The following is a 27,193-nucleotide window of genomic DNA, read 5'->3' on the forward strand; positions in this document are numbered from 1 at the left end:
AAATACTGAAATCAATGTGAAAGTAACAGCTGACTGCTAATGCTAACTTTGCCAGATGAATCCTACATATGCATTGAAATAAAAGGCATACGTCAAAGGAATTACTTAGGCCTACAATCGACGAGGCCGTATAAAGACAAACAAACTCGACCATGGCATGAAGAAAAATCTATACATTAATGCTGTGCCCATGATTCAGCACTGCTGAATGGACAGTGCCTCGGTACAGTTAGGCATAGTGGAGCTCCGTGGGGTGTGGCTGAAAGGACAGAGTCTCTGTCTAGTAGCCAGCTAGAATTAGGCTATTCTGTTTGTGGGAAATTAGACATTTTCTTGGCACAGATTAGTAGCCTACAATGCTTATATGAAAATCATAACTGGCACACATATTTTTAGAAATTGTAGGATAAATTGTAAATTATATGAAAAAGGTTACATACCCCCTACTATAGGCTTTATGAAGTCACCATACAGTGTACTATGACAGTGTCATTATTATTGCGTCAACGAACTAGGCAGCTCTGAGAATATTGAAACATTTTGTATCAACAAGACTGCTCTGAGAATATTATATCCACTTATATCCCAGGGCCAGTTTGTCTCTGTCTGATATTATTGTGTTGCCTACGCAACATCTGGGTGCTCATTATATACACTGAGCAAAAATATAAATGCAACATGTAAAGTGTTAGTCCATGTTTGTTTCATGAGCTAAAATAAAAGATCCCAGAAATCCACCTAACAGGTGTGAGATATCAAGAAGCTAATTAAACAGCATGATCATTACACAGGTGCACCTTGTGCTGGGGACAATAAAAGGCCACTCTAAAATATGCAGTTATCACACAACACAATGCCACAGATATCTCAAGTTGAGGGAGCGTGCAATTGGCATGCTGACTGCAAGAATGTCCCCCAGAGCTGTTGCCAGATAATTTTATGTTAATTTCTTTACCATAAGCAATGTAGTTTTATAGAATTTGTCAGTACGTCCAACCAGCCTCACAACCGCAGACCTATTATATGGCATTGTGTGGGCAAGCAGTTTGCTGATGTCAAAGTTGTGAACAGAGTGCCCTATGGTGGCGGTGGGGTTATGGTATGGGCAGGCGTAAACTACGGACAACGGACACAATTGTATTTTATCAATGGAAATTTGAATGCACAGGGATACCGTGACGAGATCCAGAGTCCCATTGTGAGGCCCATACATGTAAAGGTATATGTGTCCAACAAATGCATACCTGTATTCCCAGTCATGTGAAATCAATAGATTAGGGCCTAATTAATTCATTTAAATTGACTGATTTCCTTATATGAACTGTAACTCAGTAAAAAAAGAAAGAAATATATTTCAGGGAGTGCTGCAGCACTATCAGCACCTCTACTTCCCGTGACTATGGGAAAGAGTAGGGAAAAAATAAAATCCCCATTCTGACTGTGACAGCAAACTTGTCTGCCTGCTGCAAGTTGAGGACACAGACACCAATCCAAGTGCTGCTGAGATATAGATATAGATATATATGTCTAGGACCTTTAATGCCATCTGCAGACCGACTAATGAACTGCCTTGAAGGATCCATCTTACTATCTTATTTTCACCCAGAGAGAATTGAAAGATATATTTCTATAAATGGATTCAAATGATCCAGTGTAAACCTTCTCATTCCAAAGGGACAATATTTGCATTATGATACGTTTCCCATTGTTTGAAGCTATATTTAATTAGCTAGTTTAATTTAATTTCAATCAAAGCAAGTATACATTAAAATGGCTATCGATTCTGACAGCTTTGATCTGGGGGCAATTTGTAATAAAATAGTCCTCACAATAAGCAAAAAGCCCAACTTCAACCGACTTATCCTGCCAAGATCCAGTACCTTGAGGTAGCTGGCATATAATTGTTATGACAGCTCCTTATATTACCTATCCTCCTAGCATTAGAGAACACCACCACTGTTCACAAGTTATTCAAATTAAGTTTGTCTTTATTCCAGAGCCTTTCGAATGCAAAGTACATTATCTGTCCATTCATGACATAAATTTAAACAAAAAGCCAATTTTCTAGAGACCAATAAGCTAGACTAATATGGTTGCGGTTATTAAACAGCACACTCAGAGAGAGAGAGAGAGAGAGAGAGAGAGAGAGAGAGAGAGAGAGAGAGAGAGAGAGAGAGAGAGAGAGAGAGAGAGAGAGAGAGAGAGAGAGAGAGAGAGAGAGAGAGAGAGAGAGAGAGAGAGAGAGAGAGAGAGAGAGAGAGAGAGAGAGAGAGAGAGAGAGAGAGAGAGAGAGAGAGAGAGAGAGAGAGAGAGAGAGAGAGAGAGAGAGAGAGAGAGAGAGAGAGAGAGAGAGAGAGAGAGAGAGAGAGAGAGAGAGAGAGAGAGAGAGAGAGAGAGAGAGAGAGAGAGAGAGAGAGAGAGAGAGAGAGAGAGAGAGAGAGAGAGAGAGAGAGAGAGAGAGAGAGAGAGAGAGAGAGAGAGAGAGAGAGAGAGAGAGAGAGAGAGAGAGAGAGAGAGAGAGAGAGAGAGAGAGAGAGAGAGAGAGAGAGAGAGAGAGAGAGAGAGAGAGAGAGAGAGAGAGAGAGAGAGAGAGAGAGAGAGAGAGAGAGAGAGAGAGAGAGAGAGAGAGAGAGAGAGAGAGAAAGAACTTTACCACATCGACCATCACTGCCATCTGCAGAGAGACAAACTACTGAACTGCTTTCAAGGATCTTATGGCAATGTTCTCTCTCTTTTCCAGATATAGGGATTCAACTATTTATATAACTATAACTTGTGAATCTGTTAATTAAAAGTATCTCTATGAGCTCCTCCGAAGAGACATGAAAAGAAGTGACATTCTTCTCTGAGTATTTATTTCTCTAATAAGAATATTTGACCAAAAAAAAGTTGCTGCATGTTTCACCATAGACATCATTGCTCACAATGCTTTTCCTAAGGAGTTAATTAATTAATAAACAACCTTATTTGTGGCGCTACAGTGGTGACTCAAGTTTGTACCATAGATAGAACAATGAGCCAGATATTTCACTTGATGTATAAATGTGAAGAATTCTGCCGCTGCCACTCAATGCCAAATATGGTGATGAGAGGAAGCCCAAGTGACCCAGCAGTGGTCGAAGATGGAGCGAGATGGATTTGGCTGACATTCTACACATTTTCTCATCAATTAAAGAAGTTTTCAGTTTTCGGTTTCCAAAACTAGAATCAGTATGAACAGAGTGGACAACTTTTTGTAGACTTAAGCCTTTGCCCAAGTTTTTTTTTATAAAGGCATTCTTTAGCAGGAGTGCAAGGGCAAATTGAGTTATTGCCAATGAAGTACAGTGCCTTGCGAAAGTATTCGGCCCCCTTGAACTTTGCGACCTTTTGTCACATTTCAGGCTTCAAACATAAAGATATAAAACTGTATTTTTTTGTGAAGAATCAACAACAAATGGGACACAATCATGAAGTGGAATGACATTTATTGGATATTTCAAACTTTTTTAACAAATCAAAAACTGAAAAATTGGGCGTGCAAAATTATTCAGCCCCCTTAAGTTAATACTTTGTAGTGCCACCTTTTGCTGCGATTACAGCTGTAAGTCACTTGGGGTATGTCTCTATCAGTTTTGCACATCGAGAGACTGAATTTTTTCCCATTCCTCCTTGCAAAAGAGCTCGAGCTCAGTGAGGTTGGATGGAGAGCATTTGTGAACAGCAGTTTTCAGTTTTTTCCACAGATTCCCGATTGGATTCAGGTCTGGACTTTGACTTTTCCATTCTAACACCTGGATATGTTTATTTTTTAACCATTCCATTGTAGATTTTGCTTTATGTTTTGGATCATTGTCTTGTTGGAAGACAAATCTCCGTCCCAGTCTCAGGTCTTTTGCAGACTCCATCAGGTTTTCTTCCAGAATGGTCCTGTATTTGGCTCCATCCATCTTCCCATCAATTTTAAAGAAAAGCAGGCCCAAACCATGATGCTGCCACCACCATGTTTGACAGTGGGGATGGTGTGTTCAGGGTGATGAGCTGTGTTGCTTTTACGCCAAACATAACGTTTTGCATTGTTGCCAAAAAGTTCAATTTTGGTTTCATCTGACCAGAGCACCTTCTTCCACATGTTTGGTGTGTCTCCCAGGTGGCTTGTGGCAAACTTTAAATGACACTTTTTATGGATGTCTTTAAGAAATGGCTTTCTTCTTGCCACTCTTCCATAAAGGCCAGATTTGTGCAATATACGACTGATTGTTGTCCTATGGACAGAGTCTCCCGCCTCAGCTGTAGATCTCTGCAGTTCATCCAGAGTGATCATGGGCCTCTTGGCTGCATCTCTGATCAGTCTTCTCCTTGTATGAGCTGAAAGTTTAGAGGGACGGCCAGGTCTTGGTAGATTTGCAGTGGTCTGATACTCCTTCCATTTCAATATTATCGCTTGCACAGTGCTCCTTGGGATGTTTAAAGCTTGGGAAATCTTTTTGTATCCAAATCCGGCTTTAAACTTCTTCACAACAGTATCTCGGACCTGCCTGGTGTGTTCCTTGTTCTTCATGATGCTCTCTGCGCTTTTAACGGACCTCTGAGACTATCACAGTGCAGGTGCATTTATACGGAGACTTGATTACACACAGGTGGATTGTATTTATCATCATTAGTCATTTAGGTCAACATTGGATCATTCAGAGATCCTCACTGAACTTCTGGAGAGAGTTTGCTGCACTGAAAGTAAAGGGGCTGAATAATTTTGCACGCCCAATTTTTCAGTTTTTGATTTGTTAAAAAAGTTTGAAATATCCAATAAATGTCGGTCCACTTCATGATTGTGTCCCACTTGTTGTTGATTCTTCACAAAAAAATACAGTTTTATATCTTTATGTTTGAAGCCTGAAATGTGGCAAAAGGTCGCAAAGTTCAAGGGGGCCGAATACTTTCGCAAGGCACTGTATAAAAGCCCTGGATTGTTGTCCTATGTATTCACCATCGAGAGACTACGAAGCCACCGGTTGGCCATATTGGCACTCCCTAGTAGGAGCAGTCCTTCATATGATTTTTTAAATTTTATTTTTTAACCTTTATTTATCTAAATACTAAATTAATGTAATTCTATAGTATTTCAATTAAAGGACACAATTACATTCATTTAAGTATTATTATTTTTTGTAGTGGTGACAGTAACATTAGTACTCACAAATACAACAGAAAATACCTTAAGGAAACGTTTTTAAATGATGTATGTTTAGCTCACATAATATAATTAACAAATATGCATTAAGGTGTCTGTAATAGAATAAACGTGTCAAAAACTAATGTAGACGTTAATAAATGCATTTCTATAGCTTCCTAAATCTTTTTTTACAATTGAGGAGTACCAAGATGGCTGGACGGTGTCTCCAAGACAACTCCCTTAGGAAATCATCCAGGGTTTATACACCTCCTTGATTATTACACAAGCGCACTTCAGAGTAGGCTTTCCCTATCGGAAATATGCAAATACATGCTATAACGCACCAATAGGATCTCACTACTTTGTGTTGGCTCTGCCCACCTTTGCTTGTTCTGCCCAGGCACTATTGATTCATTTTCTCCCATCGTTAACAACAGGCAGTGGTCTATCTTAGGTCAGTTATAAAATTATTTGTTTGTACTGTAAACATAAGCAGCACATGTGTGATGTTCATAAATGACAGCCCATCAGTTACTAGGCAATTACATTTAATCGTTTTCCTGCTGCCTAGTGTTGCTCATAACTTACAGAGGTAAAGACAGTTTCAAGTTGAATATTCGGCGGATATTCGGACATTCAAACCTCAAAAGCTTTCAAACTACTTGAACCACATACTCCAAATAAGTGTCATGTTGTTGGAAAAATTGCACAGGTCTTATTTTCACGATTTGGACATTAATTTGCTTTCCAAAGCTAACAAACACGTGGTAATGTACGCATCATTTTGTATTCATAGTTGAATTAGTTAGGGAGCATAAACAAAGTACAAACTTTTTTTACATTCGAATTTCAATAGCTCCTTGGTCATGTGACCTACTTGACTCAAACAAAGTTCAGAATGTCCACTGACTACCCTTCTGTATTGCACACCCTTTGATTTGTCCATTTTCATCTCTCGCGTTTTTACATACATTTTTCAAACATTCTAATTTCAATAGCTCCTTGGTCATGTGATCTACTGGACTTAAACAGGGTTCCCGAATGCACAGTAAGTGGGCCTACACATTGCACACCCTTTAGTTTGTCCATTTTCATCTCACACGATTTTACATGAATCTTTCAAAATGTTACATTTCAATAGCTCCTTGGTCATGTGACCTGTTAGCTAGCTAAAATCAACAAAGCTGTTTTGCCAGATGGCCACACAGAGATCCTATTAGCTAATATCTAATTATATGTCACTTGCTAACTAGGCTGAAGACCCAACGTTGAATTGCAGAGTTAAAATTCTATGTCGGGCAGAAATTAGCGTTTGGATTAGGAATGTTTCCTCTCACGACCTCCACAAGTCAGAATGCTGAAGTGGTACTTTACCGGTTGTCCGTGTGCTTGGTCCTTTTTGCAGGTAGGGATGTGAGACAAAATATCCACAGAGTAGTGTTATCAACCTGAACTTCAGTATGATGGTCTGTATAGTATATATTTTGTATCCGTTTTTTTTTCCGATACTGATGCAATTTGCATGTGTCAAACGCAATATTGCTGAGACTAACCGAAAGGCAAACACTAATAGCTGATTGCTATGAAACGTGCTGTTCAGTTGATTACATCTGGCTGTTGTTTACATTATTGTGCAGTGTGTCACCAGATTGAAAATAGAAGTGACAGAACCTAGTACCGGTGCCGCAAAAAGTCTGATAAACAACACTTTCCTGTGGATACCCTATCTCCACCTCCTACCGCCAAAAGTAGCCTGGACGCATAGAACGCCCCTCTGAATAACGGGCGTGGTTTTGGCTTACCTGAGTTGGGATCAAGAAAGACAGGCTGGACAATCAAGGTCTGAAAAACGGCTAAAGAAAGTTGGCTGAACTGGAACACGACTAGCATGAGGCCACAGCAAATTCATTGAAATTAACCGTCGCAGAGTCTTTTCTGACTAAAGTGATGCTAAGAATTCAATTTCCCCTAAATGGCACCAAAAAATGTCAAACTTTTATTTTACCACTACAATCAGTTCTTAGGACGAAACTGAAAAATAACAACTCATGAAGAAAGTAAACATCCGCACCTCTGGTGCCAAGTGTCCTTTACAGTGCATTCGGAAAGTATTCAGAACCCTTGACTTATTTCACATTTTGTTAAGTTACAGCCTTATTCTAAAATGTATTTCATTGTCCCCCCCTTCATCAATATACACACAATAGCCCACAATGACAAAGCAAAAACAGTTTTATTTATTTTTAATTTTTAGGAAAAGCACATTTAGTTACTCAAATGGCTACCTGGACTATTTGCATTGACCCCTTTTTTATGCTGCTGATACCCGCTGTTTATTATCTATGCAAAGTCACTTTACCCCTACCTACACGTACACTAACGTTCAAAAGTTTGGGGTCACTTAGAAATGTCCTTGTTTTTGAAAGAAAAGCAAAACCAATTGTTCATTAAAATAACATCAAATTGATCAAAAACACAGTGTAGACATTGTTAATGTTGTAAATTACTATTGTAGCTGGAAACAGCTGATTTTTATAATGGAATATCTACATAGGCGTACAGAGGCCCATTATCGGCAACCATCACTCCTGTGTTACAATGGCACATTGTGTTAGCTAGAATAGAAAGAGAAGTGGGAAGCCCCGGTGCACAACTGAGCAAGAGGACAAGTACATTAGAGTGTCTAGTTTGAGAAACAGATGCCTCACAAGTCCTCAACTGACAGCTTCATTAAATTAAATAGTACCGCAAAACACCAGTCGCAACGTCAACAGTGAAGAGACGACTCCGGGATGCTGGCCTTCCAGGCAGAATTCCTCTGTCCGGTGTCTGTCAACCATCTTAATCATTTATTTTTATTGGCCAGTCTGAGATATTAATTTTTCTTTGCAACTCTGCCTAGAAGGCCAGCATCCCAGAGTCGCTTCTTCACTGTTGGCATTGAGACTGGTGTTTTGCGGGTATTATTTAATGAAACTGCCAGTTGAGGACTTGTGAAGCATCTGTTTCTCAAACTAGACACTCTAATGTACTTGTCCTCTTGCTCAGTTGAGCACTGGGGCCTCCCACTCCTATTTCTATTCTGGTTATAGCCAGTTTGCGCTGTTCTGTGAAGGGAGTAGTACACAGCGTTGTACGAGATCTTCAGTTTCTTGGCAATTTCGCGCATGGAATAGCCTTCATTTCTCAGAACAAGAAATAGACTGACGAGTTTCAGAAGCAAGTTCTTTGTTTCTAGCCATTTTGAGCCTGTAATCAAACCCACAAATACTCTAGATTTTTTAATTTTTTATTCACCTTTATTTAACCAGGTAGGCTAGTTGAGAACAAGTTTTCATTTGCAACTGTGACCTGGCCAAGATAAAGCATAGCAATTCGACACAATACAACAACACAGAGTTACACATGGAATTAACAAAACATACAGTCAATAATACAGTCGAAGAAATACTCAACGAGTCTAAAGATGGCCAGTTATAGTGGGGAGAACAATTATTTGATACACTGCCGATTTTGCAGGTTTTCCTACTTACAAAGCATGTAGAGGATGGTACATTTGTATCATAGGTACACTTCAACTGTGAGAGACGGAATCTAAAACAAAAATCCAGAAATTCACATTGTATGATTTTTAAGTAATTAATTTGCATTTTATTGCATGACATAAGTATTTGATACATCAGAAAAGCAGAACTTAATATTTGGTACAGAAACCTTTGTTTGCAATTACAGAGATCATACGTTTCCTGTAGTTCTTGACCAGGTTTGCACACACTGCAGCAGGGATTTTGGCCCACTCATCCATACAGACCTTCTCCAGATCCTTCAGCTTTCGGGGCTGTCACTGGGCAGTACGGACTTTCAGCCCCCTTCAAAGATTTTCGATTGGGTTCAGGTCTGGAGACTGACTAGGCCACTCCAGGACCTTGAGATGCTTCCTACGGAGCCACACCTTAGTTGCCCTGGCTGTGTGTTTCGGGTCGTTGTCATGCTGGAAGACCCAGCCACGATCCATCTTCAATGCTCTTACTGAGGGAAGGAGGTTGTTGGCCAAGATCTCGCGATACATGGCCCCATCCATCCTCCCCTCAATACGGTGCAGTCGTCCTGTCTCTTTTGCAGAAAAGCATCCCCAAAGAATGATGTTTCCTCCTCCATGCTTCACGGTTGGGATGGGGTTCTTGGGGTTGTACTCATCCTTCTTCTTCCTCCAAACACGGCGAGTGGTGTTTAGACCAAAAAGCTCTATTTTTGTCTCATCAGACCACATGACCTTCTCCCATTCCTCCTCTGGATCATCCAGATGGTCATTGGCAAACTTCAGACGGGCCTGGACATGCGCTGGCTTGAGCAGGGGGACCTTGCGTGCGCTGCCGGATTTTAATGCATGACGTCGTAGTGTGTTACTAATGGGTTTCTTTGAGACTGTGGTCCCAGCTCTCTTCAGGTCATTGACCAGGTCCTGCCATTTAGTTCTGGGCTGATCCCTCACCTTCCTCATGATCATTGATGCCCCACGAGATGGGATCTTGCATGGAGCCCCAGACCGAGGGTGATTGACCGTCATCTTGAACTTCTTCCATTTTCTAATAATTGCGCCAACAGTTGTTGCCTTCTCACCAAGCTGCTTGCCTATTGTCCTGTAGCCCATCCCAGCCTTGTGCAGGTCTACAATATTACCCCTGATGTCCTTACACAGCTCTCAGGTCTTGGCCATTGTGGAGAGGTTGGAGTCTGTTTGATTGAGTGTGTGGACAGGTGTCTTTTATACAGGTAATGAGTTCAAACAGGTGCAGTTAATACAGGTAATGAGTGGAGAACAGGAGGGCTTCTTAACGAAAAACTAACAGGTCTGTCGGAATTCTTACTGGTTGGTAGGTGATTAAATACTTATGTCATGCAATACAATGCAAATGAATTACTTAAAAATCATACAATGTGAATTTCTGGATTTTTGTTTTAGATTCCAACTCTCACAGTTGAAGTGTACCTATGATACAAATTACAGACCTCTACATGCTTTGTAAGTAGCAAAACCTGCAAAATCGGCATTGTATCAAATATTTGTTCTCCCCACTGCATGTTGCTTCTTTAATCAGAACACAGTTTTCAGCTGTGCTAACATAATTGCAAAATGGTTTTCTAATTATCAGTTAGCCTTTTAAAATTAGAAACTTGGATTAGCTAACACAACGTGCCATTGAAACACAGAAGTGATGGTTGCTGATAATGGGCCTCTGTACGCCTATGTAGATATTCCATAAAAATCAGCCATTTCCAGCTACAATAGTGATTTACAACAATAACAATGTCTACACTGTATCTCTGATCAATTTGATGTTATTTTAATGGCAAAAAATGTGCTTTTCTTTCAAAAACAAGGACATTTCTAAATAACCCCAAACTTTTGAATGGTTGTGTGTGTGTGTGTGTGTGTGTGTAACTGTAAAGTAATGAATTACCATTTTTTTAAATCATGGGACAAAAAGTCTTTGGTTGCATGCTATTTTATGTCAATCATATTGCTGCTTGTTGGCTATAACTTGCTGATCATGGTCTTATGCTGCCATCTACTGGAAATATTTAGCAATTAAAGGTTATTGTTTCACAGCAGACCATAAAGTCATTGGAGATGCAGTTGAGAGATAATGTATTTTGCCTTATTAATTGCAGAGACTATCCCACGACAATCCCACGACAATTGCTCGACTTTCACATAGAGATTACTAGGTCACGAACAGTTCAAACCGCATTTGAAATATAAAATACAATCACATGTGGGTTGTTATCAAGTGTTCTTCCTTGCAATAATACATACAACAAAATAACTAATTATTAAACAGCAAATGCTTACGTAGGTTTTGATACAAAAATAACAAATGTTATTTAATACTATAATGGTATTTACTAACATACTATTACTAAAATAGTACTAATACTCTCTGTTTAGGGTTAAGGCTAAAATAAGTTTTACCTAGAGCTAGTGTTTTTAAGGCAAAAAAATGTATTTATTCATTATTTTACCAGGTAAGTTGACTGAGAACATGTTCTCATATGCAGCAACAACCTGGGGAATAGTTACAGGGGAGAGGAGAGCGATGAATGAGCCAATTGTAAACTGGGGATTATTAGGTGACCATGATGGTTTGAGGGCCAGATTGGGAATTTAGCCAGGACACCAGGGTTAACACCAGGGTTAACACCAGGGTTAACACCAGGGTTAACACCAGGGTTAACACCAGGGTTAACACCAGGGTTAACACCCCTACTCTTACAATAAGTGCCATAGGATCTTTAATGACCTCAGAGAGTCGGGACACCCATTTAACATCCCATCCGAAAGACGACACCCTACACAGGGCATTGTGCCCAATCACTGCCCTAGGATATTTTTTTAGACCAGAGGAAAGAGTGCCTCCTACTGGCCCTCCAACACCACCAACACCATCCAGGAACTGACCAGTACCAACCCTGCTTAGCTTCAGAAGCAAGCCAGCAGTGGTATGCATGGTGGTATGCTGCTGGCATATGGATTTATAGCTCTCTTGCTTTTCTTCGTGGCTATCTGCAGGTACCACACACTTCATTCACGACACTCGCTGGGCTCATAATTTGAGACAGCAACTGTGTCTGATCTACAAATCGATTCGCTAGACCAGGTATTCCCAAACTGGGTTACAGGGGGAACGCGCAATGTCGTCAGGGGGATACCCCAAATAAAAATGTGATTCACATTTAAAAAAATAAATAACAGTACAAAACAGTACATTTATATTTTCCAACGGGGCTATACATTTGGGTGAAGTTTTTTCTCACCTGAGTAGCTCGTTTCACTGCCAAAAATAAAAAATTAAACCATCTAGTGTTCAGCGAAATAACAACACAATGTTAAATACAGGTAGCCTAGTCAAATAATGAACATCCAATCACATGAACTGTTACTCTCTCATGGGAAACCTTCACTCTTGAGCAGACATTTAGAAACTAAACAAAACCATTTGAAAAATAAGCCATGGGAGTTTTTTGAGCGAGAATAAAAACGACTATCGAGTAGTAAGACATGTATAAAAGCAACAGATACCATTAATAAGAAGGGGCTAGAAGAATCTTATATGGTGAGCTACCGAGTGGGTAGGACAGGCAAGCCCCATACTATTGTGGAGGACTTAATTCTTCCTGCTGCCGTGGATATGGCTGGGACAATGCTGGGGGAAAAGGCCCAAAAAACTATACAGACATTGTCTTCATCAAACAACACTGTTTCCCGACGCATCAGTGACATGGCAGGAGAAGTTTTGAAACAATTACTGCTCCACATACAAGCCAGTGAATTCTATGTGTTACAGCTGGATGAGTCAACAGACGTGGCGGGCCTGGCACAGCTCCTGGTATATGACCGTTACCTTTATGGGGGGTCAATTAAGGAAGACATCCAGGACATCATGAGAGGATATTTTTAAAGTACTGGATGGCTTTGTGACATCAAATGGACTTCGGTGGTCAAGATGTGTTGGTATCTGTACTGATGGCGCAAAAACCATGAAAGGGAGACACAGTTGAATGGTAAGGCACGTGCAAGCAGTTGCTCCCGATGCCACTTGTGTGCATTGCAGCATCCATCGAGAGGCTCTTGCTGCCAAGGATATTCCTGACGGCTTGAAAGACGTTTTGGATACTACAGTCGTGGCTAAAAGTTTTGGGAATGACACAAATATTAATTTCCACAAAGTTTGCTGCTTCAGTGTCTTTAGATATTTTTGTAAGATGTTACTATGGAATACTGAAGTATAATAACAAGCATTTCATAAGTGTCAAAGGCTTTTATTGACAAATACATGAAGTTGATGCAAAGAGTCAACATTTACAGTGTTGACCCATCTTTTTCAAGACCTCTGCAATCCGCCCTGGCATGCTGTCAATTAACTTCGGGCCACATCCTGACTGATGGCAGCCCATTCTTGCATGATCAATGCTTGGAGTTTGTCAGAATTTGTTGGTTTTTGTTTGACCACCCGCCTCTTGAGGATTGACCACAAGTTCTCAATGGGATTAAGGTCTGGGGAGTTTCCTGGCCATGTACCCAAAATATCAATGTTTTGTTCCCCGAGCCACTTAGTTATCACTTTTGCCTTATGGCAAGGTGCTCCATCATGCTGGAAAAGGCATTGTTCATCACCAAACTGTTCCTGGATGGTTGAGAGAAGTTGCTCTCGGAGGATGTGTTGGGTTCCATTCTTTATTCATGGCTGTGTTCTTAGGCAAAATTGTGAGTGAGCCCACTCCGACTAAGAAACAACCCCACACATGAATGGTCTCAGGATGCTTTACTGTTGGCATGACACAGGACTGATGGTAGCGCTCACCTTGTCTTCTCCGGACAAGCTTTTTTCCGGATGCCCCAAACAATCGGAAAGGGGATTCATCAGAGAAAATGACTTTACCCCAGTCCTCATCAGTCCAATCCGATAAATGGTTGATTTAGGTGCAATCTTTTTGCCTGTGAAGCCCTTTTTGTGCAAAGCAATGATGACGGCACGTGTTTCCTTGCAGGTAACCATGGTTGACAGAGGAAGAACAATGATTCCAAGCACCACCCTCCTTTTGAAGCTTCCAATCTATTATTCGAACTAAATCAGCATGACAGAGTGATCTCCAGCCTTGTCCTCGTCAACACTCACACCTCACACCTGTGTTAACGAGAGAATCACTGACATGATGTCAGCTGGTCCTTTTGTGGCAGGGCTGAAATGCAGTGGACATGTTTAGGGGGAATTCAGTTCATTTGCATGCCAAATAGGGACTTTGCAATTAATTGCAATTCATCTGATCACTTTTCAGAACATTCTGGAGTGTATGCAAATTGCCATCATACAAACTGAGTCAGCAGACTTTGTGAAACTTGATATTTGTGTCATTCTCAAAACTTTTGGCCACGACTGTACAGTGAAAATGGTTAACTTTGTTAAAGCAAGGCCCCTGAACTCTCATGTATTTTCTGCATTACGCAATGTTATGGGCAGCAACCATGTAACGCTTTTACAACATACAGAAGTGCGCCGGTTATCAAGGGGGAAAGTATTGACACGTTTTTTTAAAAAAAATAGAGACGAGCTTAAAGTTTTCTTTACTGACCATAATTTTCACTTGTCTGACCGCTTGCATGATGACGTGTTTCTCACACGATTGGCCCATCTGGGTGAAGTTTTTCCTTGCCTGAATGATCTGAATCTAGGATTACAGGGACTCTCCGCAACTATATTCAATATCCCTTTCATACCCTGCCTCCAGTCCATTTACCGATATCTGATATCTGAACAAGAGAGCCTTATCGAAATTGCAACAAGCGGTTATGTGAAAATGTTATTTAATCAGAAGCCATTGCCAGATTTCTGGATAGGGCTGCGCTCAGAGTAACCTGCCTTGGAAAATTGCAGTGTTAAGACACTGATGTCTTTTGCAACCACGTACTTATTTGAGAGTGGATTCTAGGCTGTCACTAGCATGAAAACGAAATACAGGCACAGACTGTGTGTGGAAAATGATTTAAGACTGAGACTCTCTCCAATACAACCCAACATTGCAGAGTTATGTGCATCCTTTCAAGCACACCCTTCTCATTAACCTGTGGTGAGTTATTCACCATTTTTGATGAACGAATAAGGTTTTATATGTAAGAGGGCTAAATAAAGAGCAAAATTATATATCATTATTATTTGTGCCCTGGTCCTAAAAGAGCTCTTTGTCACTTCTCACACGCTGGGTTAAAACATAATTCCTATATGTAATGAATGTATTGTATAATGTGTGTGTGGCAGGCTTACAATGATGGCAAAAAAACAACATTTGAGAGTGCGCTGACCCTGGTGCAAGAGGGAAGACAGCTGGAGGTTGAATGTTTGAAGGGGTACAGGACTATAAAAAGTTTGGGAACCACTGCGCTAGACCATCCATTTGGTTTGCAAATCAGTGTACCTGCGCAGTATCCGCTCAATTGTATGCCTACGAACACATATGAAATTATCCAGCAGCCATTAAAAATAACAATAAATAAAAAAGTCTTCTGGTGGTTTAAATTTGCAGCCATGATGAATTTTTACTTCAATCAAATGAACCTTTTTAAATGACCTTTCTATTCTGTCTTCTCAGGATATACATTGGGAGACGTCTCAGCACCTACTGATGCTGATGCTGCGTTCTGACACCAGTCACCCCTGTTGTGACTCATACAGCTGGCATGCCTTCAAATGGGACAACTTCGGAATCATACAGCTGACATGCCTTCAAATGAGACAACTTCAGAATCATACAGCTGGCATGCCTTCAAATGGGACAACTTCGGAATCATACAGCTGGCATGCCTTAAAATGGGACAACTTCAGAATCATACAGCTGGCATGCCTTAAAATGGGACAACTTCAGACTCAAGGGAGAAGGGGTTGATATAGCATTCTCCATTTTAGCTGATTGCCTCAAATCTTATCTTCTTCACCTTGGTGAATGCTTTGTACTGCTTCTTTCTCCCAGAAATGCCTTGAATCAGGAACTGCTTTGTGCTGCCTTGTTCCTCGCAGTATTTAGAATGTTGTTTTATATTGATGGCTGCCAATCGGCATTCATGTTTATCTCATTTTCTTTTGCATGTCGAGTTTGTGGTGTGCCTGATTGTTATGCTCAAGGGAATGATTCATGTGAATGAATATTAATTGTGAAATATTTCCTTCACTAATGTTCTTTGAGAAATTACTTAAATGAGTACTGAAAAAGTACAATGTATGTTTGAGTTATTTAGCAGACACTCTTAGCCAGAGTGACTTACAGGAGCAATTCAGGTTAAGTTCCTTGCTCAAGGGCACATTGACAGATTTTTCACCTAGTCTCAGGATTTGAACCAGCAAAGTTCTTAACCGCTAGGCTACCTGCTGCATTTGAAATCATTCCATAATTTTCTCTGAACACCTCAACTTACTGAATAGACATCTACAGTATGCCATCAGACTCATTTCACCTGTTTAAATTAATGGAGGCATAATGCAAATGAACATTATTTGATTTTATTTAACTTTGGTCAACATAAACATATGAATACATTGCCACCATGTTAATTATTAAACAGAGAAATGCTTTATTACCAGTGTTCCTGTTTTTAATGTTATAACCAGTACATATGTCAATTCAACCTTCATTTTTGCATTGGTAACTTGGAAAACAAAGTATGCACTTTTGATCCCAATAAATGATTTAAGGGCACATGTAAGAGGCTTGTCGGAATGTCCTCTTACGACATGAAGAACCATCAACTTTCCATGTTTTGGAGGTAATCTGTATATCAATAGAGCTGTATGGTGTGCAGTACTCTTTCTCTGACTAATTATATACCTAGTGTTTTCACAGACAGCCACAAATAGCAGCAGTAATGAGAAATCTATAAAATAGAATTTAAAAATAATGCACATAAGGTTCGTAAAACATTTGGGGACATAACCAGTAGCTGTCATTGATAGACGTAGGTATTAAGGCTGCAGATTCCCTTTGTCTTGCATCTCCTCCCATGAAGTTTCCAGCCTGGATCTTAAATGAGAGAAACACAAATAAATATCTCGACACTTGCACATGATCGGTCTCAAACGGTGGTTCTGAAACGTCAGAGTAGTTCCTTTGAAGATGGCTGGAGAGAACTACTCAAAAGACCGAAGTGTGACAATGTTTTTCCACCTCCACAACATAAAAACATGCAAAGCAGTTCAAGAACATGAATTAATACAGTTCTAAATATTAAAACACATAGCTGTAGTTTTAGTTACTTTTATTAAGTGGATGACACCATAAAGGTGTACTTGAATAGATACAGTCATTGAGATTACCATGTCTGGGGGATAAATTGGGGATAGGAGGGAGTGGGTAGAGAAAAGAAAAAGGTCCACTTTCCAAATTCATGACCTGTTGCAAGTGCTTTGGCCTGAATGCATGGTCAATGGGGGAATGTTAACAGGTAGGCCTAAAACCCAGGAAATATCATGTTTTAGAAAGGCCCAAAAGAGGGTGTTATAACAATAACAAGAGGTTATTTTCAGGGCTTTCCATTGTTTGGTTGTTAGATTATGAAATAAAGGCTGAAAATGTCAACACAAACACCAATGTTCAAGAGTTTGACCTCTTGGGAGTGCCGTTCCATTGATTCAAAGTAAGGTGGGCTCTCCGGGTCCGATCTCTGCCCTGGCACTGATTGACCCAAGGCAAAATCAACCTCTGACTCAAAATAAAAAACAGGCAGACCAATCAACCTCCTGCAGCAACAAAAGGAGAAAAGTGCCACCAGGAGGACGATAGGGCTGTTAGTTTCTGATACGGATAAACCACTAGGCTTAACTACGCAGGAACAGTAAAGCCTTGTCCTCAGGATGGAGCCCAATTATTTTTTTAGTTGATCTTATCCTGGAAAATGTACAGGTTGTTGGTGGCTGCCACAGCGATGACATTTTCTTTGGGGTGCCAGGCGGTGTGCAGGATCTTCTTGTTGAAGTCCAGGCTGTCCACGCTAATTTCGTCTTTCTTCCTCTTGCCTCCAGTGGAGACTTTGCGGGGCTTGAGTGTGCCACGCGGTTTGCTGCTCTCCCTGGAGGCCTCCAGTGTAATGTCCTTCCTGGTGTTGCGGTCAAACATCCGGAAGAAGTTGTTGTAGGAGCCAGTCATGATTGCACTGAGAAATGAAAGAAACATTAATTATTAAAACTTACATATTGGCAGAAAAGTTGTCCAAAGAACAAACGTAGAAGTTGCAGATTGCCTTAAACAGAGAAAGTGCTAGGTTTTCTCACCTGTCGCTACCGTTCCAGCAGCACTCAAACTTGTCAAAGATGCAGTCATTTTCATACAATGAACAGAGCTTGCTGCGAAGGTATTCGTGAACCTGGACGGGAGAACGTTGATTAGTGTATTTGGAAAAGAATTGCGTCTTTCTAACTATTTTTCTTATATCCAACTCGATAATTGTGGGTAAGCAAACCACACTGAAAATGATGTTAGTTGTAGTGTTATCACTAGGAAGAGCAAGCTAGGTACCTTACAGTGATTGGGGGGAAAAATGGATAGTTACATATCGTGATATAATTATTATTATTATTATTATTTTTTTTTTACAATATCGCAATTTTATTTTTGCACTAGTTGGCTGTACCTGCACCAAAACTTCAGTATTTGTCCTTCATAGCTTGTTCTCCATCTTATTTTTAAATAGGGAATTTATTTTTTATCTCTCATCTCTATGCAGCAGACGTTTGGTGAGCAATATGTTTGGAACATCGAATCGCAATACATATAGAATTGTGAGAATTGCAATACATATTGTATTGGCACCTAAGTATAGCGATATTGTATTGTGAGGTCCCTGATAATTCCCAGCCCTAGTACCTGATATGTCTCGACTGGCCTGTTCTCCATGTTGAGGTCCCACACCTTGACGGAGAGGTAGTCCCGAGTCATCATGTAGCGCCCGCTGTGACTGAACTTCACGTCAGAAATGGACGAGATGATCTCAGAGAAGAACGACCTGCTGCTTGGATCCTCAGGCTCCTCAAAGACTACAATCACAAACATGGAGAGATACTCAAAATGACAGACAATCAAAGCTCATTTATCTCTCAATGAACATCATTTAGAATGCAGAGAACAAGGCTCTACGGATACTCACACTTAGTGTGCCTATCGCAGAGTGCTGCTGCTCGCATGTCACAGAGGCGTATGGTGCCTTTGCTACTGCTGTACACAAATACATTGCATTGGTTTGGTTGGCACTCAGCAGCTGTGATCACCTCTGTCAGTTCCTCCATGTTGGCAGGCTTGATGTCTACAATGTCTGAGAACACACTGTTAAGGAAATTAACTGAAATGAGTCTAAAAGGCTGATATAGGCTAATACAGCGCAGTTCGGACAAAGCAAACATTTGCATCTAAAAGTCATGATGCTGAAGACTTCAGGACAGATAACTTTTCAGACAAAAGATACTAAAGCTTCTGTCAGTGATTTCCAAGTGCCATAGGTTAATTCTTAGGTCATCAGCGGAGAGGTACGTTTGATGATCGCTATTTACAGAAATGGAATTAATATGATATGTATGAGCGTTGGCAAACACCCTCCGAGGACTTGCTTCTACCATGAGATCCATGGGCATCAGCACTGGTACCTATAAACACAGGACAGATTTATTCAGAGGTGGATGCGATAAGCATGCTGCGTGTGTTTGTTCTTGTACAGTGTTTGCTGAAATCTTAAAAGGTTAAGCAACACTAAACCAACCCGCAGGGAGGTAATTCTAAAGGGATCCCTGAGACGTCCATCTTCGTCTTTCAAGTTGTAACCCTCAGCCCGCTTGTCTCGTTCACTGATCTTCCACAATTTGATAGTTTTATCTGTATGAAACAAAAACGTGTATGTTGAGGCTGAAGACAACCCAACCAAAAGCTTAGTAGGTTCAAGCAAAATGTTCTTACCATTTGTTGAGAGCAGAAAGTGAGCAGAGTTTTGTTGGGGTAACCATCTTATTTTGTTAATTTTTTCCTCAATTTCTAAACTTTTCAAGTAGTCAAATTCAGGTTCGTGACTCTGAAATGTGCTATAGACGTTGTATTCCCCTCGCAGGTGTGGTCTATTTTTACACTGAAAGAGAAAAGTAGATGTGCACTGCATGTCAAACTTAGATATTAAACATATATGATAATTAGAATTTTCATAATTTCTTTCCATAACAACCTATCATAGCTGACTCCAACATGTATGTCAGTAACCAGATTTCCATCCAACCTTTTTAAGCGAGTAAAGAACGACGGATAAAAAAAATTAAAATGTCATTACAGGTCTGATGAAACCAGCAAATTCGGCGGTCAATTTTCCAAACGTCAAACAAAACAAAATACGCTAGACAAGGTGGGATCTTTGTGTTGGTAAAATGCAAGAAATGGAGGTGAAATCTTGCTCTTTTGTCAATAATAATCTCATGTAGCCTAGGCTATACCTGCACGGTATCTGCGAGCTGTAGAGTGCACATGCCAATACCAGAGTGGGCGCATTCGCTATAAACACAACTTTTTTTGTGACAAAACCATCAGTAGAGTTGAAAATGGGATGCAAACCTGTACATGGGAATTTAACCACAAAAGTCATTTTATGTGCACTACGTCATCACGCACAGCCTTTTAGCCGCAACAAGTCAATTTGATGGAATCATCTCTGTTGGGAAAATGCAGATTTAGAATATTTGCATGAAAATTTGTTGCCAATTGGATGGAAACTTAGCTAGTGTTTATGAAAATAAATGTAGTTGGTAATTACAAAATGCACCTCCTGTTCATGTTGAAATATGACAACTCTGCCTCCCTTGTCTCCAGTTGCTAGAAACTCTCCAGAATGGTTGAATTCAACCGTTGAGATGATATCCGCTGAAAGGAGGACATGTACCATTAAATCTGGATTCTGGAGCATGATTAAGTGTATAAGGGTTATCCTTATACATTTAAGGGTTATCCTTATACAATAGACACACATCAGCAAAATGACACCTGGTACAAAAAACAGTAATGGTGAAACTTTCATGGGTGCACACTATGCAATGTAGTCGACAGAGCGGTTTGTGCATTTCTACCTCTACATTGAAAGAATGAAACACACAAATGTGACTCTCTCCCTATCAGAATGTATGCCGCGTTCAAAACAACTGGGAACTTGGGATAAAAAGTAGCTCCGACTGGGGAAATCATTTTGAAATAATTCGGTCATCCAACTCAGAAACTTTTTTAGAGCCCCGACTTAAGGACCTGCAGATCACAGACGTAATGATTTCACCTTGTTTTTTTCCCTTCTAGTTCACAGTTGTCATAAAAGCACCAGTACTTTATCATACAAATATGTGCTCACAAACAAAGTGAGGGAAACACTCTTTAAAGCAACTCATAGTATCAGTACATATATTAGAAATGTTTATGAGAAATGTACATTTTGTCCATCTGGGCCAGAATCACTTGGGGCATTTGTATTTCCAATGTGTGTATGTGACTATGTTCTGGGTGGATCTTCAGCTGGACTTGGGTAAAAGATTTGGTAGGGACATCCATCTGCAAGCTTGTGAGGTTCTTTTAGTTTTTTGATAATAACAAAAAGTTAGAGATTCATTTGAATATAATTATTGCGAAATATTACATCATAACATGTATTTAAAAAAATATATATAATTTTAAATTCAATATTTTTCAAAGTAGATTTAAATAATTACTTTACAACATTGAATACTATTCTCTGTAACAATATGAAGGCAATGAAATCAATTGATACACTAAGCTATTCAAATGTATTTGAATGTAAAAACCCTGTAAGTGTTTCTGTTCTTGTGTTTATCTGTTTGTGATGTTTTGTGTTAGAATTTTTAAGAAGGACGCATAGATTTTTGTAACACATTTGTATTCTTCAAAATGTATAGAAATTCAATTTTAAAAAACGGTTTTTTTTTTTTTTTGCCATGTTCGACGCAGACCTTTGACGTCATTGACAAATCGCACCCACACTAGCTAACTTAATAACTACGCTAGCAAGATGACTCGTTAGTTTACGACAGTATATTTATCTTACTAGCCTACAAAAAAATACAATATCTAATACGTACTCTTGACTGCCTAAATCGTATTATATAATATATAAATGTGCGGGACATAAGTTACTGGGGACAGTTGTTTGGGTAGTTATACCGTTAGCTTGCTAATGCTAGCTGAACGTAAGCAAGAGAAGCCAGCTAAGATAACGTTAGTAGTTAGAAAAACAAACTCCGCGTTGCCCAGCAGTGCTCCTTATATACATGCAGTGTCATGACATCTTTGTTCTTGAAAAGACAGTCAGTCAAAGGCGTAGTTGGCGGAAGTTAGCTAACAGTATCACATTTGAGCTCAAACGCTAACGTTTAGCTAGCTACCATTAGCTACTCACCTTCCGCAACATCTTCATCTATTGCCCCCTTCACTTGTGAGAAACACCACTGAAAGTCATTTCCACCGGCAACTCCTGCATAACAACAATATTGGAATAATTAGCGCCAGTTCACCAACCCATTTAGTCAAATGATGTGTTGTCAGTTAACGCTAGCTAGCCAAGTTAAAACTTGCAATTCAGGCCACACAGCAACGAGTGAGTGGTATGGGGACGCTTTCCTAGCTACAAAAGTAGCTTACCTGCCATTGTTTCATTTAGCAGAGTTGGCTATTACTGAACACTGCTTATTCAACCAATGTAACTTGCATAGGGTAAAAATAGTCAACATCCACAGGCAAGGTGAAGAGTCGGGATCAGATCACGGAAATCGTCTGTGATTTTTTCCCCATCCAAAATGGCGCACATTGCGTGACACAATGACGTTATTTCGACATGCCTCCAAGCATCTTTCAGGTATCTATCCAGACCCCCACCATCCATCAATCCATCCATCTTCTTTGATGAGTTTTAACGGCGGTTGGCATCCAATAAATGTTGCATTACCGCCACCAACTAGACTGGAGTATATCTCCCGTTTACTTTGCTTATAAACCAACAAATACCCTACCATAGCCCTACACGCATTAAAACCCACCACCCTACTCCACGAAATCTATTGAGTCATACCTCAGGCCAACAGCCTGAAAGGATGGGAAACCACCACTCAACATACCCTGTAACTCAAATCAAATCAAAACCAATTTTATTTGTCACATACACATGGTTAGCAGATGTTAATGCGAGTGTAGCGAAATGCTTGTGCTTCTAGTTCCGACAATGCAGTAATAACCAACAAGTAATCTAACTAACAATTCCAAAACGACTGTCTTATACACAGTGTAAGGGGATAAAGAATATGTACATAAGGATATATGAATGAGTGATGGTACAGAGCAGCATAGGCAAGATACAGTAGATGGTATCGAGTACAGTATATACATATGAGATGAGTATGTAAACAAAGTGGCATAGTTAAAGTGGCTAGTGATACATGTATTACATAAGGATGCAGTCGATGATATAGAGTACAGTATATACGTATGCATATGAGATGAATAATGTAGGGTAAGTAACATTATATAAGGTAGCATTGTTTAAAGTGGCTAGTGATATATTTACATCATTTCCCATCAATTCCCATTATTAAAGTGGCTGGAGTTGAGTCAGTGTCAGTGTGTTGGCAGCAGCCACTCAATGTTAGTGGTGGCTGTTTAACAGTCTGATGGCCTTGAGATAGAAGCTGTTTTTCAGTCTCTCGGTCCCAGCTTTGATGCACCTGTACTGACCTCGCCTTCAGGATGATAGCGGGGTGAACAGGCAGTGGCTCGGGTGGTTGATGTCCTTGATGATCTTTATGGCCTTCCTGTAACATCGGGTGGTGTAGGTGTCCTGGAGGGCAGGTAGTTTGCCCCCGGTGATGCGTTGTGCAGACCTCACTACCCTCTGGAGAGCCTTACGGTTGTGGGCGGAGCATACCAGGCGGTGATACAGCCCGCCAGGATGCTCTCGATTGTGCATCTGTAGAAGTTTGTGAGTGCTTTTGGTGACAAGCCAAATTTCTTCAGCCTCCTGAGGTTGAAGAGGCGCTGCTGCGCCTTCTTCACGATGCTGTCTGTGTGAGTGGACCAATTCAGTTTGTCTGTGATGTGTATGCCGAGGAAGTTAAAACTTGCTACCCTCTCCACTACTGTTCCATCGATGTGGATAGGGGGTGTTCCCTCTGCTGTTTCCTGAAGTCCACAATCATCTCCTTAGTTTTGTTGACGTTGAGTGTGAGGTTATTTTCCTGACACCACACTCCGAGGGCCCTCACCTCCTCCCTGTAGGCCGTCTCGTCGTTGTTGGTAATCAAGCCTACCACTGTTGTGTCGTCCGCAAACTTGATGATTGAGTTGGAGGCGTGCGTGGCCACGCAGTCGTGGGTGAACAGGGAGTACAGGAGAGGGCTCAGAACGCACCCTTGTGGGGCCCCAGTGTTGAGGATCAGCGGGGTGGAGATGTTGTTGCCTACCCTCACTACCTGGGGGCGGCCCGTCGGGAAGTCCAGTACCCAGTTGCACAGGGCGGGGTCGAGACCCAGGGTCTCGAGCTTGATGACGAGCTTGGAGGGTACTATGGTGTTGAATGTCGAGCTGTAGTCGATGAACAGCATTCTCACATAGGTATTCCTCTTGTCCAGATGGGTTAGGGCAGTGTGCAGTGTGGTTGAGATTGAGATTGCATCGTCTGTGGACCTATTTGGGCGGTAAGCAAATTGGAGTGGGTCTAGGGTGTCAGGTAGGGTGGAGGTGATATGGTCCTTGACTAGTCTCTCAAAGCACTTCATGATGACGAGTGAGTGCTACGGGCGGTAGTCGTTTAGCTCAGTTACCTTAGCTTTCTTGGGAACAGGAACAATGGTGGCCCTCTTGAAGCATGTGGGAACAGCAGACTGGTATAGGGATTGATTAAATATGTCCGTAAACACACCGGCCAGCTGGTCTGCGCATGCTCTGAGGGCGCGGCTGGGGATGCCGTCTGGGCCTGCAGCCTTGCGAGGGTTAACACGTTTAAATGTCTTACTCACCTCGGCTGCAGTGAAGGAGAGTCTGCATGTTTTCGTTGCAGGCCGTGTCAGTGGCACTGTATTGTCCTCAAAGCGGGCAAAAAGTTATTTAGTCTGCCTGGGAGCAAGACATCCTGGTCCGTGACTGGGCTGGATTTCTTCTTGTAGTCCGTGATTGACTGTAGACCCTGCCACATGCCTCTTGTGTCTGAGCCGTTGAATTGAGATTCTACTTTGTCTCTGTACTGACGCTTAGCTTGTTTGATAGCCTTGCGGAGGGAATAGCTGCACTGTTTGTGTTCGGTCATGTTACCAGTCACCTTGCCCTGATTAAAAGCAGTGGTTCGCGCTTTCAGTTTCACGCGAATGCTACCATCAATCCACGGTTTCTGGTTAGGGAATGTTTTAATCGTTGCTATGGGAACGACATCTTCAACGCACGTTCTAATGAACTCGCACACCGAATCAGCGTATTCGTCAATATTGTTATCTGACGCAATATGAAACATATCCCAGTCCACGTGATGGAAGCAGTCTTGGAGTGTGGAGTCAGCTTGGTCGGACCAGCGTTGGACAGACCTCGGCGTGGGAGCCTCTTGTTTTAGTTTCTGTCTGTAGGCAGGGATCAACAAAATGGAGTCGTGGTCAGCTTTTCCGAAAGGAGGGCGGGGCAGGGCCTTATATGCGTCGCGGAAGTTAGAGTAACAATGATCCAAGGTTTTTCCACCCCTGGTTGCGCAATCGATATGCTGATAAAATTTAGGGAGTCTTGTTTTCAGATTAGCCTTGTTAAAATCCCCAGCTACAATGAATGCAGCCTCCGGATAAATGGATTCCAGTTTGCAAAGAGTCAAATAAAGTTCGTTCAGAGCCATCGATGTGTCTGCTTGGGGGGGATATATATATGGCTGTGATTATAATCGAAGAGAATTCTCTTGGTAGATAATGCGGTCTACAACTCTTCATACTTCAAATCTCTTACACCCAAATACTTAAAATCAAATGTATTTATATAGCCCTTCGTACATCAGCTGATATCTCAAAGTGCTGTACAGAAACCCAGCCTAAAACCCCAAACAGCAAGCAATGCGGGTGTAAAAGCACGGTGGCTAGGAAAAACTCCCTAGAAAGGCCAAAACCTAGGAAGAAACCTAGAGAGGAACCAGGCTATGTGGTGTGGCCAGTCCTCTTCTGGCTGTGCCGGGTGGAGATTATAACAGAACATGGCCAAGATGTTCAAATGTTCATAAATGACCAGCATGGTCCAATAATAATGAGGCAGAACAGTTGAAACTGGAGCAGCAGCACGGCCAGGTGGACTGGGGACAGCAAGGAGTCATCATGTCAGGTAGTCCTGAGGCATGGTCCTAGGGCTCAGGTCCTCCGAGAGAGAGAAAGAAAGAGAGAATTAGAGAGAGCACACTTAAATTCACACAGGACACCGAATAGGACAGGAGAAGTACTCCAGATATAACAAACTGACCCTAGCCCCCCGATACATAAACTACTGCAGCATAAATACTGGATGCTGAGACAGGAGGGGTCAGGAGACACTGTGGCCCCATCCGAGGACACCCCCGGACAGGGCCAAACAGGAAGGATATAACCCCACCCACTTTGCCAAAGCATAGCTCCCACACCACTAGAGGGATATCTTCAACCACCAACTTACCATCCTGAGACAAGGCTGAGTATAGCCCACAAAGATCTCCGCCACGGCACAACCCAAGGGGGGGTTGTGACCAAAAGCACTCACAAACTTCTACAGATGCACAATCGAGAGCATCCTGTCGGGCTGTATCACCGCCTGGTACAGCAACTGCTCCACCCACAACCGCAAGGCTCTCCAGAGTGTTGTGAGGTCTGCACAACGCATCACTCTGCAGCTGCCACCACAACCTCAATTTTCTGCGATTTACTGTATGTTCCATCCCTGCAGTACAGTTGATAATCATTGCTATAAAACACAAGAAAAACCCAATCTTACTGAACCATATATCACTTGTTGGCCTATCCCTTTGCACTGGTACAGATCTACTACTCACACCATTCCACTTAGGATCCCTCCTTCTTGACCCATCTTCCTCAACTTTATTCACTGCCTCAGCATGCCGTAACTTCTGCACTACTCTAACCCTGGTAATCTCAACCTGCCTCTCTGTCACCGGACATTTTAATTCCCAGGCCCATGGGCATCCCTACAATTAAAACATACTGCTTCTTATCCTAATGTTACACATACCTTTGTCTCATACCCTTCTGCATACTTCTCACACCTAGGAACCTCCCTCCTAAACACTGCTGCCACATGCCCATAAGCTTGACACCTTGTAACAACGTAATGTATTCTGTACAAAAGCTTGTACGGGATAACTGATATATCCTAACATCACTTTGTCAAGCAACGACTCAACATCAAACTAGAAAAAAACAGACAACGACTCTTCTGTTTCTCCATTCAGGACACCCTGTCTGCATCACACCAAAC

General features: G+C 41.3%; 1 protein-coding gene across 3 annotated transcripts; it reads right to left on the reverse strand.

The window, feature by feature from the left end:
- Positions 1-16,187: 16,187 nt before the first annotated feature.
- Positions 16,188-22,576, reverse strand: LOC112254675 (serine/threonine-protein phosphatase 2A 55 kDa regulatory subunit B delta isoform). Of its 3 annotated transcripts, none has more exons than XM_024427423.2 (10): positions 22,361-22,576; positions 22,119-22,193; positions 20,478-20,584; positions 19,640-19,805; positions 19,446-19,558; positions 19,155-19,332; positions 18,840-19,004; positions 18,560-18,729; positions 17,968-18,059; positions 16,188-17,849 (listed from the first exon to the last, which is right to left on the reverse strand). In XM_024427423.2, exons 1-10 carry the CDS (start codon positions 22,365-22,367, stop codon positions 17,570-17,572), a joined length of 1,353 nt encoding a protein of 450 aa, XP_024283191.1. In that variant the 5' UTR covers positions 22,368-22,576; the 3' UTR covers positions 16,188-17,569. The 3 variants fall into 3 exon arrangements, with proteins under 3 accessions (XP_024283191.1, XP_024283199.1, XP_024283206.1); XM_024427431.2 differs by having other exon boundaries at positions 20,487-20,584; positions 22,361-22,574; XM_024427438.2 differs by lacking the exons at positions 19,640-19,805; positions 20,478-20,584.
- Positions 22,577-27,193: the final 4,617 nt, after the last annotated feature.

Source organism: Oncorhynchus tshawytscha, linkage group LG01, assembly GCF_018296145.1.
Source record: "Oncorhynchus tshawytscha isolate Ot180627B linkage group LG01, Otsh_v2.0, whole genome shotgun sequence".
NCBI lineage: Eukaryota > Metazoa > Chordata > Actinopteri > Salmoniformes > Salmonidae > Oncorhynchus > Oncorhynchus tshawytscha.

Coding starts and splice junctions, on each gene's coding strand:
- LOC112254675 (XM_024427423.2), bottom strand. Junction 19,559..19,639: donor CTTTCTGCTCTCAACAAATG/GTAAGAACATTT, acceptor TGTTTCATACAG/ATAAAACTATCAAATTGTGG. Junction 19,005..19,154: donor AATCACTGACAGAAGCTTTA/GTATCTTTTGTC, acceptor GTGTGTTCTCAG/ACATTGTAGACATCAAGCCT.